Below are 18,891 nucleotides of genomic sequence, written 5' to 3'. Positions count from 1 at the left end.
CTTTCTGCTTCTTCCTCCCTCGGGCCGTTTTAACTCTCACCGATTCTCCTATTGGACACAGCTGCCCAGGCTCTTTGTATTCAAAAGACGAGCGGCCACCTGCATCTCTGTCCAGCCTCCTCAAAAAAACAAAGCCACAAATGCAAAGTTTTACTCACACCACCCTCTAAAAAGAGCTCATCTTTAATATGATGTAGGTCTTTTATTGTTTTGGTTTTTTTTATTCAAATGATCGTTCTTTGTTGCATGTCATACAGGACCCCCGCATTAAACAACACTGTTAATAACCTGGTTAATCTGCATCATGTTTATCATATTTTTTTTCTTTTTTTTTTGATTTTGAAATATGTGATTAATACTCAATAAATAAATAAATAAATAAAGCCAGAATGGTTTATATGTAAAACACTTTGGTTCCTTGTAGAAACTCTCAAATCAGAATCTGGAGCACACCAACTAAGACACTGTGAAACAAGACCACCCAGTGAGTTCTCTCACTATAATAAAACTATATAGAATAAAATGAGCAGTTCTGATTCTGCTCTACTTCTGACGTCAAGTGCAGAGACTTTAGGATTGCCCCGCCCCCTCGTCTGAGTCTATCCAATCACAGCGCTGGACCCGTGTTTATGTGAGATGAGGTTAAACACTGCAAAACAGACGCAATGCATGCAGATAAATAAGAGAACAGAGTGAAAATGGCTCCTCACTCCTCACTGCTGCGCACTCGGGGTCTGGGTGAATAAAGAGCGGCTCGTTGTCATTTAAAGGAACAGGCGCTGAAAGCTGCCGTTCTGAACAGGGCTGTTTAGACAGGGGAGAACGCTGCTGTGGGGTTTGATCCTTGTGGTGTTTTGACCAGAGCAGGTCCTGGATGTTTCATTAAGACTCAGAACAGTGTTCACTTGTCGAAGAAGGGAAGAATACATCCCCTTTAAAATGCATTACACACTCATATATCTATGACACGATTCTTTAAAGGGCCATCTGTTCTTAATTTTTGAATGATTTTGGGAAGAAATTACCATTTTCTATTCTATTCTATTATTTTCTTTATCTTCTTTTCTATTCTAATGGTATTCAGTATTGAGCAGGAATGAAAGACCTGTCATATTCCTTCTGACCGTTAGGAGGCAGAAGAGACCTGGGGAATTTCTCTGCAGTGTGTGTGTGTGTGTGTGTGTGTGTGTCTACGAGGTCAAAAATCCATTTTTTAAGTGAAGACATAATTTAAAGCTAGAGTTAGGGTACGGTTATGGTTCGGTAAGTAGTACCTATAGATAAGGTGTGGGTTAAATACGCCCAAATTAAATGGAAGTCTATGTAATGGCCCCAAAATGCATGAAAACATGTGTGTGTGTGTGTGTGTGTGTGTTTGTGCGTGCGTGTGTGTGTGTGTGTGTGTGTGTGTGTGTGTGTGTGCGCGTGTGTGTATGTGTGTGTGCGCGGACGCAGGGTGTTTGGTTTGTGCTGTGTCTGGGACAATGTCTGAACACTCAGCTTCACGCCAAGGTCTGAACACCACCCTCCTGTCCTCTCTCCACTCTGACCCAGCTCTCTGTGGACACGGTGCTCTCAGCAGTGACCATGAGTTCATTCTGACCACTGGAGTAGCTCTGACTCATGCACCATTTTAACAGGATTTCCAGTGGAGGGCTTTTGATTCATGCAGCTGATCCTTTATTTTGGAGAAACAGCAGGATGGCCACTGACAACACATAAGGTATGAACGCATCCAAATCAAGGAATATAATGAAACTATATGATATATATAAAAAACAACTGCCAACACATATGTTTAAGTTTTCAGTCAGTCATTTAGGGAAAAACAGTGCACTATATTACAATATATTAATATTGTATTACTGTCTATATTGTGGAATGTATTTAAGAGCACATAGCAAGATTATTATCTTCATAAATATGTGGACGCAGGTCAGTCCAGTCTAGATACATATGTATAACAACAAGCAATCATATATTTCATTGTCACTCTAGGTAAGTGCTGGAGTGTTGGACTGCAGTATTGTATAGTTTCACAATCAGTAGACTGATATGGTGTGATATTGAGCTGAATCATGACTGCTCTCTAATACACATGCGCTGTTACCTCCAGGTCTGAGGCAAGGTCTGTATAATCGCTTCTTCATTTCCACTTCCTTCCTCTTCGAAGATAACAGAAAGTAGCTCAAACACCAGCCCCTCACACACACGCGAATCAATGGTGAACTGTTGCTATTGGAATATAGCATATTCTTCATTTTTCAAAACCTTGTCAAAAAATACCTTATGAGGTTATTTTCACCTTTCACCACTATGGGATTTGTAATGTTACGTTAGCACATGGATTCTCCAGCCAGTTTAAATTAAACACATATTTGACCTTGAATGAAACAGTTTCACTTTCAGTTAAGATCCAACATCAATCCTTCAATCCAGTTCCTGAAGACCTACCCAGTAGCAGACCTTGCTGTCTTGCTCTACCAGAGAGAAAGAAATACTCAGAGACATTAATGAGACTCATTAGGCCAAAAAGGCCCAAACTGATATAGTATTCATAAACAATAAAATATAACCTGGAAACAGACAGACATTACAGGACCTAACCAAAGACTTTTATTTTACTGTGAACAAAGAATAGACTCAGTTCAGTGGGCTTTAAATATTGTATCTTGTGCTTAGATCAAACATTTCTCTTTAGAAGTCATAAGTCATTTGATCACCCATGAAATTTTCAAAGAGCTTTAAGGCCTTAGACAAATACACAGCGGACACATTGTGTGGACACTTTATCTCTTAAGTTTACAAAGTAAATAGAATTTAAAAAATGTCTTGGCTCAATGGCTCAGCCGAAAGGCACACAACACAACAAAAGTCTCCAGCTTTTCACTGAGCACACAAAGAATTTATGTTTTAACTCTTAATTAATTAATGCATACTCTGTACTGGTGTCACCTTAGTCTGTAATAGTAGAACTACATAATGCACACATTTAGGACCCCACATCCTGACAAGATATAAGAACCAGTGGTGTGTGTGTGTGTGTGTGTGTGTGTGTGTGTGTGTGTGTGTGTGTGTGTGCGTGTGTGTGTGGTTGATGACTGTTAGTGGCTTTGTGCAGGAACTGAGAATGAAAATAAAAGTGTCAATGGTTTATAATGAGATGGAAAAAACTGCAAGAGAAATAAGATTTATGTGGAAATACAGATTTAGCTCTATCAAAGCTCAGGGCTGTTTATCATAAGATCTACTGATTCTGAGGTGCTGCATGTGATTTACATAATTCAGTCCCATAGTAGATAAGAAGTAATGCAGAACTGCTTTGTACTTCACCAGCTGACTTCTATGGAGACATATTTAACCACTATAAATATGTCTGTTTACATTTCACTGACTGAATTATGCAAGAAAGATAAAAAAAAAACATATATTCCATAGCTAATAACTGTAGTAACGCTAATAGTTGACTGTTATTCTGTCCAATACCTTTAATGTGTCTTGGCTGATGTGATCAAGTGAAAAATTGTAAATGCCAAACTATTGCTTTAAAATAAACTGACATTTACTGTTGTTAATATTATGTATTGTTCAATTCCTTTCAAATTGTACGTCCAAACACACACACACACACACACACACTCGCCCTCTTTAGGTCACTATAAGCTGCCCGTCACAGCCTTAATACTTAAGCCTGAAACACTCTCTGATATAGACATGACATCAGCCTTGCAGGCCAGACACATTCACACAAACACACACACACACACACACAGACTCTCTCTCTCTCCTTCTCTGTCCACAAAGCCAAATGACCAAGGATTAAAAGTTCAGTCCATTTGGGTTTATTCTGTTTCTAAGTGCATATGGTGTACAGAGAAGACATACTACTATAAAAGTGTGTGTGTGTGTTGAAAGCCTGCTTTCAGGCCGGATGAGGCAGCCAATCCCAACAGGGAAACGAGTTTGTTAAATCGGCTCTAAGGTTAGCAGGCTGACACACATCCTGGATGCTTAAATACGCAGGACACACTGGACACCACACTCTGCCTCCATATAAATACAATACAGAATCATTCAGTTACACAGGGCAGTTCAGTTGAGTTGATTCAGGCCGATTCTGAAGGAAACGATTCACTCCCTCATTTCATCTCAACTTGATTCAACAGTTTGATTCATTTTGCTCTCTCGTGAAATGATATAGTGAACCATTTTAGAGCATGGCCCTAAAAGTAAAAGCGTATTTAAAAAGGACAAAAGTATTCTCCTATTAAGATAATGAGATTTTCTTGCGCCCCTATGGCATTTTAATATTATGCTAGCTATAAGCTAACGGCTAATCAGATTAAAACTTCCGGCCATTTTAGCCTTGAGTGACATTCTCAAACTGGTGTGTTAATAATTGACTGACTCATTTGTAAAATGAAAATGATTCTAATTTACACAGCAGTGTTTATCTCAACACTAGTTTGAAATGTATTATCTAGCTTTGTTATAGAAAATCTAGAGAAAAACAGATATTTAACTCCAGTAACATTTTAGGATCTGTGGATTAGAACATGGCATACTCCATATACATTCATACTACCTAAAGATCACTCTTTATAAGGACTTTCATGTTTATAGAATTTTCTATTTCAATAAAGAAATAAAAACATTTCAAGTATAAAAGTACAAACATGATAATAGCTGGCACATTTGCAGCATTGAGTTGGAAGTTGTAGGTATTACTATCCGTAGTTAATGTTGTCACATACTTTTCTTGCAAGGTCCTGTTAAACTGGACTTGGTGCTGCATAATTAAGATATACAAATTATCTGCACCACAAACATATATAAATATCATCCAAGCCTACCTGCAAACTACATTAACCCCAGACTATAGGAACAACATGACTATCCAAACCAATAAATAATCCTCCATCAGTAAGGAGGATTGCAGGATTTACCCTCTAGACATGATTAATATGAACACAAGTTGAAGAAAACCAGAATAATTCAGTACAACTCACAAAATAAAAGTCAGGTTTATTGTTGAACAACAAACTTCACACACACACACACAAACAGGCCAAGGTAAAACAAATATGCAGACAAAATAACAGAAAGAAAAGTAATTCCTTTTCTTTGGCCTAGCCCTCCCATACAAAATCCAAAAAAGAACCAAACAAAAACTAGTTTATGGTACAACTAGTTATGGTACAACTAAAGTTCATACATAAAATTTTACTGGAATGCTCTGAGTTAAATGGCTGTCGATTTTTTATACATGTTTCCATTTCTGTTTTGCTGAAGATCCAAGACATGGTCAGACAAGTAAAATTTCATAAAGAAGCACCGTTTTGGTCACAGGAGATCATGATAAAGTGACTGATCTCTTAACAATATGTACAAAAATATAAAATGTAAATAAAAATACAAACAAATCCTCATCTTGTGTATTTTTGTTGAGAGAGGTGGGGAATCTGGGCGGCAGGTGGTCTTTCCTCTAGAAAATTTTGCATTTGGGGGTTAGTTGTTTGGTTGGTGAACTTGAAAAAAATGACCATGTTTATGTTTTTGAGTCCTTTGCGCCACTGGCTCCAACAAACGTGCTGAGGATAAGCAGCAGGGAAAATCCCTTTAATCGTCATCGTCCGTCTTCTGCTTCTTGGGGTCCACTTCGTCCTGGGACATTAAACAGCAGTTGATTATTTGAGACACAGTCAAAACCAACAGAACATGCCACATGACACACTGGGTGTTTCTTCCTCACCTCATCATCCTCGTCGTCCTCATCAGCCCCTCGTTTCGTTCCTCCTCCAAGCTCATCCTCTTCATCTTCATCCTCATCTTCATCCCCTGAAGCACACGACGCACAGGCTCGACAACAAGGCAAGGGAACTTAAAGGACCAAGGCATTCATATGCATTAAAATAGTGTAAATGTTGAAGAAAACAGAACATTCCACTCACCTTCTCCATCATCTTCCTCGTCTTCCTCATCTACTTCATCCTCCTCTTCCTCATCAATCTCTGGCTCTCCGTTCTCCTCATTTTCCTGTGAGAAAAGAGTTTAACAATTAGAAAACAGGCTTACATTGACAGGAATAGCTTGTCCATATGTGGTTTAGTTACAATTAATGATTTGTAACTAAAACCATGGCGTCTTTTAAATTCACTCTAGATGTAATTGTGCATGCTGAAAAAATGTATACAATGTGTGTGAAACAATGCTGAATATAATTACATTTACACCACTGTTTTGAAAACTGCACTAAATATTTAATTCCAATTTTGTTCCCAAAACCAATAATTAAACTTTAAACAGCAGCACCGTCTGCAGAACCAGTCCATTAAACTGAATTACTTACCTTTCCATTAGTGGCATCCTTTCCATTTTCCTTTTCATCAAGGAGCTTCTTCTCCTTCAAGTCCTAAAAACAAAAAGGACAAACCATAAAAAAAACTGCTCAAGTAAAACACCTGGATATGTTTGTCCTGCCATTGCTGCCCATGCATTTTGCTTTTGTTGATTTAAAGTTACACTAATGGTCTATTGGGCCTTGAACAAGCCCCCTAGTGGTGCAAACTGAAAGCGTCTGAATAATAATGAGGGGGCCTTTCTGTCTCTGCCACCTTATTGGCTGTGGCACAGACTTGCCTGCTGCCCATCAAAGGCTCCTAAAGCCTGCCTCTTGTGAGTTGAGCTGCTGTGTAACACGACACTCGGACGTTACTGAGACACCATGGGTATTGTAGTCCGAGCGAATTACACACCATATGCTGCTGGAGACACACCCGTTAAAATGGGCCGCTCTTAAAACAAGAAAAAAAAAGTCCGGCCTCTAGTTCATTGAGACACCAGCTAAGGTGCAACAGAAGTGGAGAACGGGGAGGAGGGCTGTGTTCCAATCCGCACACTAAAATAGAAGGGGAAGGGCAGATTGGGGGGGGGGCTATACGACAGTACTTCACGGTACACTACAAGTGCCATGATACACTTACACGGACGTAAAGAATACAACGTTCGTTTAATGTTTTGTGTGTTGTGGCGGACTAAATCCATTTAAACAGGACTATTTTGGTTTTATTTGCAATGGAACATGTCCAATATGTATTCCATTTAGAGCAATAAAATATCATTAGAGATAAATCACCAGCCTACTGAGCACCCCTGCCAGAAAGAGTAGCAGTGCACGTGTTGGTAAAATATGGCATGCTTACACATGTATGATAAATTTAATGTGTGGCTTTGAACCACAATTAAAACTGATCGGAAGGACAAAAGGGGGCCACTCTGCACACATGGCTATAACCATCCTTCTCAACTCCCCCCTCCTCCTTTGCTCTATCTATCCCTCCTCCCTCCATCTATCCATCCCTCCCCTTTGCTTTCACGTTATCTGCTGGATTTAGGTCGTGCAAGCTGGAGGTGGCCAAGCACTTTGATCCGGGTTTGCACTATTTTAAAATGTGGCAATGCAAGGGGGTTGTGTGTTACTGGATCAAGCAATGCCATGCAACGCATCTTTTATGAGAACTTGCGACAATTATCGTTAGCCTTAAATCACTGTTTGCATTGATGCCTTTATATAATAATGATCCAGCGCACAGGCCGTTTAAAGAACATTTTCACAATTTACAAACCAGGACTAAACCAGTTCACGGTTTCAAATTCGTGTGCAGACATGTTTATGAACGCGTTTAGAACCTTGTGCGCTCGTTTTTTTTATTTTCCATTCAAACTACTCACCGGTCAAAACAGATCAAATAAACAAAAACAACAAACACGCGCCACGCTATTGTTTTATTTCCGCTTCACTACAACGTTCATGCATAGTAACGAGCCACTAATGGCATTTTTGCTGTGTTTTCTATGTGGAAATATGAAGCTGGGGCAGCAGATGGGCCAGATAAGCACCAGTTCCGCGTAAAGCGACTCTATAAATTGAGCAGCCAAGAAATTGTGCTTTTAAAAATGATTAAAATCGCAAAACAGACCAAAACGCCGTGAAAACCTCTAAACTAATATACACTGGACGAAGAGGAAGCCCGGCGGGCGAATGAATTAAATGTTTACCGACTCACCAGTAAGATAATCCCTCAAAAACGCTTCAAAATATCAGTTTTATTCGTTATAACGTCTTCCTGTTTTACTATTTATATCACTATACACTTGAACAGCGTGTCCACGGATCGGGGCATAAATAGAATCAAGTGCTCACCAAGTTGCTCGTAGGTAAATGCCAAACTCGAGGGTAAAATCGGAAAATTAAACACCGGACCGATACAGCGCGATGAAGAGTGTGAACATGGTGAAAAAGCGAATAGTAGTGCCGTTTAAAAAGCTTCACATATTTAGATAAACGTAAGGTATATTCTCTGCTTAAAAGGCTCCGGTCGCTGCGTGTATAAACAAAGAAACCCGCGCGGAGTGACAATGAAACGCGGGTCGCCCGTTGGAGTTCTATTCAAATAAAAGTCTCCCAAATAAACATATTTTACTCCATAAACCAGTACAATTCCCCGTTTCCCCATCGCCGATAAAACACATACAAAAGAGCCGGAGTGATTTTGGCGCCAAACAACAGAGCTTTCGATGTAAACGGAAAGGAGAAGGAGGAAAAAAATGCACAAAAAACAGATCAAAATACGCGTCCAGATAGATACGCTCTCTTACCTTGGCGGAGATTTCCGTGGCGGAATCCACTTTTGTGTCTGCCATGATTTATTAGAGCTTATAAAGAGTGGAGGAAAAGATTCCCCAAAAAACAAAAAACAATAAATATATCTATTATTTATCTTTTATTTTATTTCTTCGCTGGCTGTGAGCGCTCTAATGCCGCGAGCACGCGCCGCACCAGGCTGTAATATAGAGCCGTGGGCGGAGCCTATGGGGAGGAGCCAATAACGCTGATTGGTAAATACTCTGGGGGCGTGGCTACATGCGCCGTGGAGTGGAACAATGGATAGTATTTCTAAAAGGGAAAAGGACACACATTAATATACATACACTACACATCCATCTCTGCAACGCCCCCTTTAATACAGAAATACACTTTATCAGGCACATAAAAACACCGGTCATTTTCTGTACAGATTTTAGGAGAATACAGTCTCTAAAACAATCGTTTTATCCTTATTTATACTTGAATTTGCCTAAAATATTTTGAGAATGAAAGTGTTATTAGCAGTAAGTTGTTATAGGTTTTTAATGTGATAAATTATGTAAGGGGAAGGGGAGACATAAAAATATTATATCATACATTTAAAAGTGAATTTGCATTATAAGGGGTTTTATCTAAGACACTCCCCAGCTTCCTCAACCCCCTTTTTGCGTGAATTTCGCAGTGCGCTGCGCATAAAGCGCAAATCCTCTGCGCTACACTGCGCAGCACAAAACAGGCTGACTGTAGAAGCAGGGAAAGTTTGTTGAATGAAAACCTATGGTTACGTGACTTAATGTTGTTTTAAAAAGCCACTGAAATGTGTGGGTTTACATTACAATTCACGGTCTGGGGCTATTTTTATTCTTTTTTTTTTTTGTTATGACTGTTGAGAGAGAGAGAGAGAGAGAGAGAGAGAGAGAGAGAGAGAGAGAGAGAGAGAGAGAGGGGGGGGGGGTGTAGACGATAAAAGACAAGCATTTGTTTTAAGACCCCATCTCAGCATGCTGTTGTGGAACAATGACGGAATAAAAAAGTAAGAGACAAGGAAGAAAGGAAGAGAGAAAAAGACAAGAACGACATTAAAAGGAAAGAGGGCAGGCTAGAGCGACGTAAATGAGTAACAGCAAAAGAGAGAGAGTCAATTTAGAGCGACGTAACTCGTGAGAGAGAGAATCGAGGTAGAGCGACATACTGGGTAGGGAGGAAGAGGGAAGCAAGTCAGCTAGGTAGAGCGACGTAACGAGAGAGATAGAGAGGCGCAAGGAGTGAGTGAGAGAGTGTAGAGCGACGTAAGGCGAGAGACCGAGGCAGAGCGACGTAAGGCGAGAAAGCAAGGTAGAGCGACGTAAGGAGAGAGAACGAGAGGGAGAGAGACAGAGAGCAGAGTAGAGCGACGAATGAGGAGAGAAAAAACCGACAAGGAAGAGCGAAATTAAATATAGCTAAAAAAAGAACACGGAATGATAGAGCAAGATAGGTCGACATAAAAGAGAGAGAGAGACAGAGAGAGAGAGAGAGAGAGAGAGAGAGAGAGAAAGAGGGGGAGGGGGATTTCTGCTCCTCCATCATAACCTACATTCAAATTCAGCTCTGACGACGACGTTGTTTGCAGATGCGAAGCTCTGATTGGATGCTTGGGTGTGAACGCCTACCTTAACGTAATCTGATTGGCTGGCTGGGTGCCTTCAAACAACCACGTCAGTCACGGATCCGCGCTATGGGTTGTGCTCACTGTCAATCACTGTAATGGCGCGCGACGAGCTGTAAAACCCGGTTTAGGAGCTGGATCTGGCTCTGAATGTGGCGGTTTTGGGCCGTTGGGCCCAGATCCTTCGCACCTGATCCAGCTGTTCAACTAAGATTGATTAGCAGGATTAAACTGTAGCAGATTCAGATACCAAACTGTGTAAGATCAATGTCATCAATGTAAATTTTACCCTCTGCAAGAAGTAAAGACATATTTTATATTGGATGATTTATTTTTAAAGTATATTATATTTTGCTACATCTCCAAAATTCTTAGAAATTTGTTGAATTTTCTGTTTATGTTTTTATTTTTTTATTTCCCCTTCCTCACATATGTGTATTTTTTCTTATCTACAGTTTTCAGTAATATAACTTTAACAGTATGTTTGTTTGTTTCTGTCTGGAAATTGAATACATCATGGTGTTTTAGTTTTAGTTTACACATTATCATATCCTCCATGACCAATTAGAATAATTTCTTACTATACATCCTGGATACAGAATAAGTTGTTTAAAATCAGATCTATTTTTATATAAACATTTAATCTGACTGAACCACCACTCTTTAGGCCAAACCAGGCCAGGGTTCTTGTTTATTCTTTTTTTTTTTTTTTTTTTTTTTTTTTTTTTTTTAAACACAGCAGACTGAACATATGGTTATGGGATCTATAAACTTTAGCATACTTCACTGCCACATTGCTTTTGGGCAAATTTGTTTGCAGTTTGTGTGAATGTGCCTGAGTGTTTAATGGAGTGTCGTGAGAAAAGAGGCTGCGATAATCAACACCTACAAAACCAATTAGCAGACTAACCCAAATTACATTTACACACCTCCGCAGCAGCAATAGTTAAAGGAGTAATGAGAAAACATTGTGTCTACAAGGCACAGCAGGAGAATGAGATAACAAGATATTGGAGCATTGCTGTGAGAATTTGACTGTATTAAGACACAGCAGCAGAGAGGTGAGGCACTGATGGATGATTAGTTCTGGATCACAAAAAACACTCCAGCTCATCCTAAAAGTACTGGATGTAGCGTCATCACTCCAGAGACCACAGATGCACTGCTCCACAACCCAGTGCTGGAGGAATTTTAAGCCGAACTGATGCTCAGTCTTGAGCTTGTTAACCTTAGGGTCATGTGCAGCTGCTCCAAAGAATCTCACTCTATTTGTCAGTTCTTTTTCTGGAGATTATTAAAACTGTTTGGATATGTGTCAGCAGTGGGTGTGCCTTAACGAAGCTGAACATAGTGTTTCTGCATATATTGGTGTACAGTAGTTTAGCTCAGCTTATTTATACTGAAGTTTTGAAGGGCTTATCAGAAGAAAGCAAGCCAAACTGCAGCCAATCAGGACAGAGCTCACTTGCATGTATAGTTGTAAAGGTGCTGTAGCAAAAACAGCTAAAAATGTCAATGTAAATAGAGTTTATTAATATTTTTGCTACACAAATTTAACCTCAGGGGAAAAACTAAGGACTAGTCAACAGTAAGACATGAGTGCTGGTAATACAACTGTGGCGCTAACTCCTCTGATCTCCCCAGGGCCCAGAGTTTGTGTGTGTGTGTGTGTGTGTATGGCGTTGAATTGACAGAGAAACACTTCCTCATGAGCAGGCTGTGAGAGTTTGTACATGTGACGACCTGTCAGAAATCTGCTGCATGAGACTTTATTTTCAACTCCTCCTTACCTGGAGATAAAGCCCAGGAATAGTGCAGAACAAAAACTTGGAAACACTGGACATTTTTATATAATTAAAGCAATGATTTGGCCAAAGCCAACACATTTACTCAGCCCCCTCCTCTGCCCATAATGTAGTCAATACACCATGGTGACTGAAGATGTGAAGACTTGCACTGTAGGTATGAGGCTAATGTAGCTCAAAGTAAACCTCAGAGACCATGCGTCAAACTCTAGAATCACCCCTTTAAGAAACTCCAGGTCTATGCAGATTTTCAGTGAGGGAAATATGAATGGTGAATTTTGCTGTAGTATATTTTTCCACAGAACCCCATTAGATCCTCTAACTTCCATCTGAAGTAATTTCATCTTTGGAATACGCTACAACCAAGCTAACACAAAATGATGTTAAATTTTGTCTACTATTAAACTTCATCACTACAGACAACATTTGCTAATCAAAATATAACCTAAACAGCAAGAGCCCTTTTACTAGAATATTAGATAAAGCTCGCTGGTTTATACGGGTTATTTTGGTGAGGTTGCCAGTCTTACACAATCAGTGTGCAGCAGTGTTAGCTCACATTTAGCACAATTCATGTTTTAAACTGTTAATGATGTCATAATTCATAGGATCTAGTCACCTGTAAGAAAAAAAATACATTAATATGAAAAATGTTTTTGTTTATTGTTTGCTCCATTATTCATTTTGATGAACTTTATTCATTTTAATCAAAGTTACACCCATAATTCCTAATATAACTCTGTAATCAAATGAAACACGAAGCTTCTGACTATAAAGGAGCTGCCAACGTATGTGTATATGACTTTACATTGCAAAACACTGTCCTCATGCAGGCGCTTTCTGTGGCCTTCAGTAGAGGCTCACTAGCACTGCCTGCTGGAAGTAAGAGCCTCTGTTGAGCACTTAGCTTGTCTTTTACTTCCCTTTTTTCTATGAACTTGAACATTATCTACAGAGAAGAAAGATGCTGTTTCCTCTAGTGGGAAATACACTGTACAGCAGACTCACTGTGATCCAGTGTTAGTGTTACAGAGAAACGGCACATGTAAAACTTTTACATTTTTAAATATGCAAAATGATGATCCTAGTTCATTACTGTCAGAGAAAAAGGGCCTCATTCTGATGAAATTAAGAGACGATCATGTTCACTGCATTAATAACAGCACATAAGCACAAAACAATGAGTAAAAGGATAGGGAAGTATGACACATTGATAATAAATGGATCTGGTTATTTCATTCAACATCCTTTAGTGTGTGCCTTTGATTACATGTTTGTTTTATCTGCACAGATTTACTGAAGAATTATTGGGCAGAAGGAAGAAACACACCTGGACAGGACACATGATCAGTATTGTTTTTTAAATGACTATTCTTTAATTATATATTATTATTATTAGTAGTAGTAATATTTGTTCATGCACAATATACTTTATGTTCACCACTATATAATTAATATATTGTATACTATATATAAAAATAATTTCAAGGAAAGGGAACGAATGAGATACTTTTTCACATCATGTTGAAGTGGATTAGGCTTGAGTGGGCTACTCGATACAGAGAAAAGAAATCATAAAGGGTCTGCTCTGTTGACCTCAGGAATCAGCCACTTTATGAAAATATGCTGTGGACACGTTGTCTGTGATTTACTGCAATAAAACACTTATTCTTGCTCACATGCTCTCTGATGTATATTTAATAAGGAAAAGCCCAGTGAAGATAAACTCTGCTTGTAGCTGGTCTGGAGAAGAGGCAGAGGACCCCCCCCGCACACACACACACACACACACATACTTTACACACACTAAGAAGATGACAGATGACAAATAAATCACACAGCGCTGAGGCTCTGTTAGGAACAGTGCTCTCTTAGTGAGATCATCACCATTCCCCAGAGAACAGAGGCCTGAGAGCTGATATGAATACAGACATACAGAGGACGGCTGCACAATATATTGCTTGATCGCTATCATGTTGTGTGTATTTGCAATACTGATGTTGATTGCAAGTTAATTCCGTCAGCAGTCACACTTTTGTAATATGCAAATGAGTCCTCTATTGAATCCCACATTTTCAACTTCATACAAATCCTCTAACCAACCGTAATGCAAACACATCACTGACCAGTCACAATGCTGCAGTATTTAAATACAAGCTCTAACCCATCACAATAATAAATGAGCAGTCTAACCAGTTAAATGGCTGCAATATGCAAATAAGCCAACCACAAATGATCACTGTGTTTTTTACTTTACACCGACTTTTTAGTGAATGCTGTTGTAACCAAAGTAAATGATTTTGGTCAAAACAACACATCCCACTCTCACTATGACACAGGTTCACCAGTGTAATGTTCTATAAAATTTTATAAGCTGTACATAGTATATTAACTTTATATAAAAATAGACTGTATATACACCGTATTATATAATGTAATACATTTTTAGATTGATTGTATTTTCCCTTCCCAGAGACATTCAGAGGGATTTCAATTGACCACTAAGACATCTAAGTCTTGCTGTCCTTCCTGCTGAGAGTGTGAACTCATAAATAAGACATGATACCCTTGGAGGGAGAGAGAGAGAGAGAGAGAGAGAGAGAGAGAGAGAGTGGGTGTGAGTGTGAGTGAGTGAGTGAGTGAGAAAAACTATAGAAACAAAAAACTGAGAAAAAGAGCAAGAGATATATAATATATAAATGTAGAACAAAAATAAGATGAGAAAGCGACAGAGTAGGTGAGAGATAAAGATAGGGATGAAAGAAAATGAGAGTCAAGTGGGATGGGAAAAGGGAGAGAGGGAGCAGGAGAGAGAGAAAGAGAGAGAGGCAAAGAATAAATAGAAATAAAGGACTAAAGGATAAATACTGACTTCAGGATGTGTGTAGTTTTTTTTTTTTAATTGTGACCATGCTAACAACCACCTGGGACACCTTACCAACCACCTGAAATAACATAGCAACCACCAGTTACACCCTAGCAGCAACCTGAAATACCATAGCAACTGTCACTACCTTCAACTAACTGAACTGCCTTATCCCATATAGCAACCCCTGAGAAACACCTTAGCAACAACAGAGTACCCAGTGAGCATTACATTTAAGGTCCATATTAAACACTGTAGTAAATGTCCTAGCCACCACCCGGGATCCCATAGCACCTATTTAGCCATTATCTGGGGTATCATAGCAAACACGGAGAAACACTTTATCATTTCCCACTTAGCAACACCATAGCAACCACCTGAAATTCCAATTTCATCCTAGTGATCATGCAGCAAGAGTGTGGAAAGCGATAGCATCACCTGGGAACTGCTTCAGCTGCATTTACTTCAAGAAATGGACTTTTCTAGTTTTATATAAAATATTTAGTCAGGGCTTGACCAGATTTAATTACTCATTAACAGCCACAGGGAAACTAAATACAATGTGTAACATTCACAAAACAAAGGCACCCTGTATCTGATCCTAATAAATCAAAATTACACTGGTAGGGAAATAACCCACTCACCTCAAGACACCCCTCTGCTTACTAACAGCAGTATATGAGCATCTGCATTTCCTTTGTTTTCTTACAGAGTTTAGTCTAAAGAGGCTCCAGGGAAATTTTGTTTTGACTGGATACATCTGCTATTTTTAAACTTTATGTAGAGAATTTATTTAAAAACATGTTTTGGCTACATTTTTGTCCTATATTTCTTCTGAATTTAAGGGAATTAATGAGTTTGACCTGCCTTTCTGCAGTAACAGCTTCTGGGAAGGTCATAGAAAATATGTTGGAACATTGCTGTGAGGATTAGATAGCATTTGAATTCACAGCTGAATGCACTACTTATAAAGGATTATATTGAAATATTTGGATTTTAGCATCAGGGAAGCAAATAGGGTCTCTCATGGTTGTTGGTTTCAAGTAAAAAAAGAAAAAGATGAAATACAATAGCGGGGAACTCTTCATCTGGTGTTTTGAAAGGTGATTGTTGAAATTTCGTAACTGTGGAAAGTGATATGGATCAAATTTAGAACTCTTCACTGAAGCTTTCACCCAAAACAAATCATTTTGCACATTTTGCTTTGAGGCCTAGCTCAGGTTTGTTGTTATTGATGCCCAATCCTGCTCCTCTTAAAGATATTAGGTACTTATTCGATTTATATAAGGTATTGTGTACAATTTCTAATCTAATAAGGACTCATAAGCCTCTTTTCTACTGTAGGGATGAATGATTCTGAGCAAAGTTGACTATACTGAATGTTAAATGCGTGTAAGCGAGTGTGACTTCCAGTTCTAACTGCTTTGCATCTAAAATGAATATGATGAATTCACTTGATTACTGTTGCCACAAATGCTCATGACAATAATAATCATACACTGGACACTATGTGTAATGTCCTACGCCAATCCATTAGAGTTTCAAATAGAGCCCATTCACTTCCTACCTTCAACCACAACAGTCCTGTAATCTTTGGCCATTTAAATCCTAACCCAAACCAATGGGGTCGCTGTGGTAGATGGTGACCTGATCAGCAACCAGCTACACCTAACACTGAGGCTTTCTCACTGGGGCAAGCCCTTGTGTACCTCCAGAAGGTTCAACAGTAAAAGCCTGGTGTCCCATACCCACTCCCATCCAAGCTCACTTCACAGCCCAAATTATATGGATGTAAAATTGTGTTGAATTTACTTCATTTATTCTCAGTCTGTCAGTTGCTCCATTCTATAAAAAAGCTACATATGCCAAATGGAATTCTGTACATACACCTGTTCAGATGACATGTTTAGCTGGTGACATGCTCTCCAGGGAATATTTGTCACCAAAAAGCCACTATTGGGGCTTAAAAGTTCCTGTATTTACAGAAAATCTTTGTGTCAATGTCATGTGTGTTAGGTAAAATATCTAATATAATATAATCACGATCCTGAAATGGATTAAGAGGCAAAGAAGTAATTTTGCACCATTTCTTTCAGTCCATTCATCATGAGATTCTAATTCATTCTTTTCCTATAACCACTCCGTCCTGTTTAGGGTCTTGACGGGTCAGAAGCCTACCAAGATTCACTGGGCACAGGTCAGGAGCACGTGCTGGACAGGACTCCAATACAGTGAGGAGTTTACAAATCATCAAGAATAAAACAGTAGAGATAACACTTTTCTGTATTGAGTTTGAGCAAATGGAGGAGAGTGTGATCTCATGTCTTTAAATCAGGCCTGACTCTTCATGTGGTTCTATCTCAGTTAATATTGTACTTACTGGGTCTTGTTTCTAGAGGGCGCTGAGGAGTGTGGTGTTTATATATATGTGTGTGTGTGATTGAGAGAGAGAGAGAGAGAGAGAGATGTAGTAGTATTTTATTTCTTTACAGCAGTGTGGTTATACTGCACCTCCATAAAGGAAGTAGTTCTGTGCCAAAGTGTGTGAGAAACTGATTACATTCTCAGGAATCAAAGAAACTGCAAACACGGGTCACAGAGTCTGTGATTTAAAATCCTGAGCAGAGAAGCAGGCACATGTCAGACAGAAGACAGAGAGACAGACAGATAAACACAGCAACAGACAGGCGATACAGACAGACAGACAGACTGAGTAATAGATAAATAAATATGTATTTATGTTTAAATTGGCCACACAATTTTCTAATGGCCCACATTTCCCAAAGCTGGGTCAGTGTCATGTCCTTTATGTAACAAAGCTGTGATAGCAGACAGAAATCTCTCTCTCTCAGGACTACAGCAGGTCTGCTTTAGGCTCAGCATTCGGTTACCAACACAGCAGGTGATTGCTATGAACCCCATTAGCAGGGAACCATTACATTCATCAGTCAAGTGCATTAAATGTTCATTTGAGCCACACTGCTCCTGCTCCCAGAGACACATATCTAATTTGCCCAAGAGAAGGGCTTGGATCATGTGTTTGAGTGATTATCCAGGCAATAAATTACAAGATTACTTTTGCACATCTAGGGTGATACATGACTAAAATATAACATAGTGACAGCTACATTTATGAATTATGATTTGAATTGACAAAATTAATTTACATTTATATCACCCCACACACACACACACACACACACACACACACACTCTTATCCAGAGTCACTTCACATTACAATTCCTGTCTGAGCTGGGAATCAAACCCAGGTAATCCAACATCTGCTATTAAAACTGGCTAAATCATAGGAGGACTAGTCAAAAAACTGATCATAAATTAATAAAATTGCTATTCAATCATCTGCTTGTTGCTAAGCAGTTTCACTGCAGTGAAAGTTTTTGTTAAGGTCTCCGAATATAATAAATCTCTTTTGTGGTCAATGGTGTTGTCCTGTGCTCTAGAAATACCAGCCATACCTGAGATATGCTCATAAAAGTGTATCGAGATGTAATATTTCACAATAGTAATACTGTCTTATTGTCCGCCCCTACAGTCCAAACATGATGAAAGAACTGTAGAACAAGAAGACACTGTCACCACGTTCAACGCGCTGAGCTACATTGTTTTTGTTTTTTAATGAGGAACTAACTATCCCAAACTGTAGTGGCCACTAGGCCTTTGTCGGTATTTCAGACCCCTGTGGAGACTTCCTGTCCCTTCTACTTGAACCGGTGTCATTCCCCAGCCCCCAGTCTACCTCCATTATTCTGAATGTGCAAATCCATTTCCCTCCATTTTCATTCCTCCTCCTCTTCCTCCTCCACTCCTCCTCCTCCTCATCAGCCAGCTCAACTGACCAGACCTTACATGACCCTTCTGCACTGTAGGACACAACAGAGGAAATTCTCTTAAATTAAAAATATG

At 39.2% G+C, this 18,891-nt stretch overlaps 1 protein-coding gene across 1 annotated transcript; it reads right to left on the bottom strand.

The window, feature by feature from the left end:
• Positions 1 to 5,005: 5,005 nt before the first annotated feature.
• Positions 5,006 to 8,827, bottom strand: LOC136679230 (prothymosin alpha-B-like). The gene is made up of 5 exons (XM_066657642.1): positions 8,659 to 8,827; positions 6,350 to 6,412; positions 5,952 to 6,036; positions 5,753 to 5,838; positions 5,006 to 5,664 (listed from the first exon to the last, which is right to left on the bottom strand). The coding sequence occupies exons 1-5, from the start codon at positions 8,701 to 8,703 to the stop codon at positions 5,620 to 5,622; spliced, it is 324 nt and encodes a 107-aa protein (XP_066513739.1). The 5' UTR covers positions 8,704 to 8,827; the 3' UTR covers positions 5,006 to 5,619.
• Positions 8,828 to 18,891: the final 10,064 nt, after the last annotated feature.

This window comes from Hoplias malabaricus, chromosome Y (assembly GCF_029633855.1).
Source record: "Hoplias malabaricus isolate fHopMal1 chromosome Y, fHopMal1.hap1, whole genome shotgun sequence".
Classification (NCBI taxonomy): domain Eukaryota; kingdom Metazoa; phylum Chordata; class Actinopteri; order Characiformes; family Erythrinidae; genus Hoplias; species Hoplias malabaricus.
Note: the sequence above shows the minus strand (reverse complement) of the source record. Positions and strands in the feature narration are given on the sequence as shown.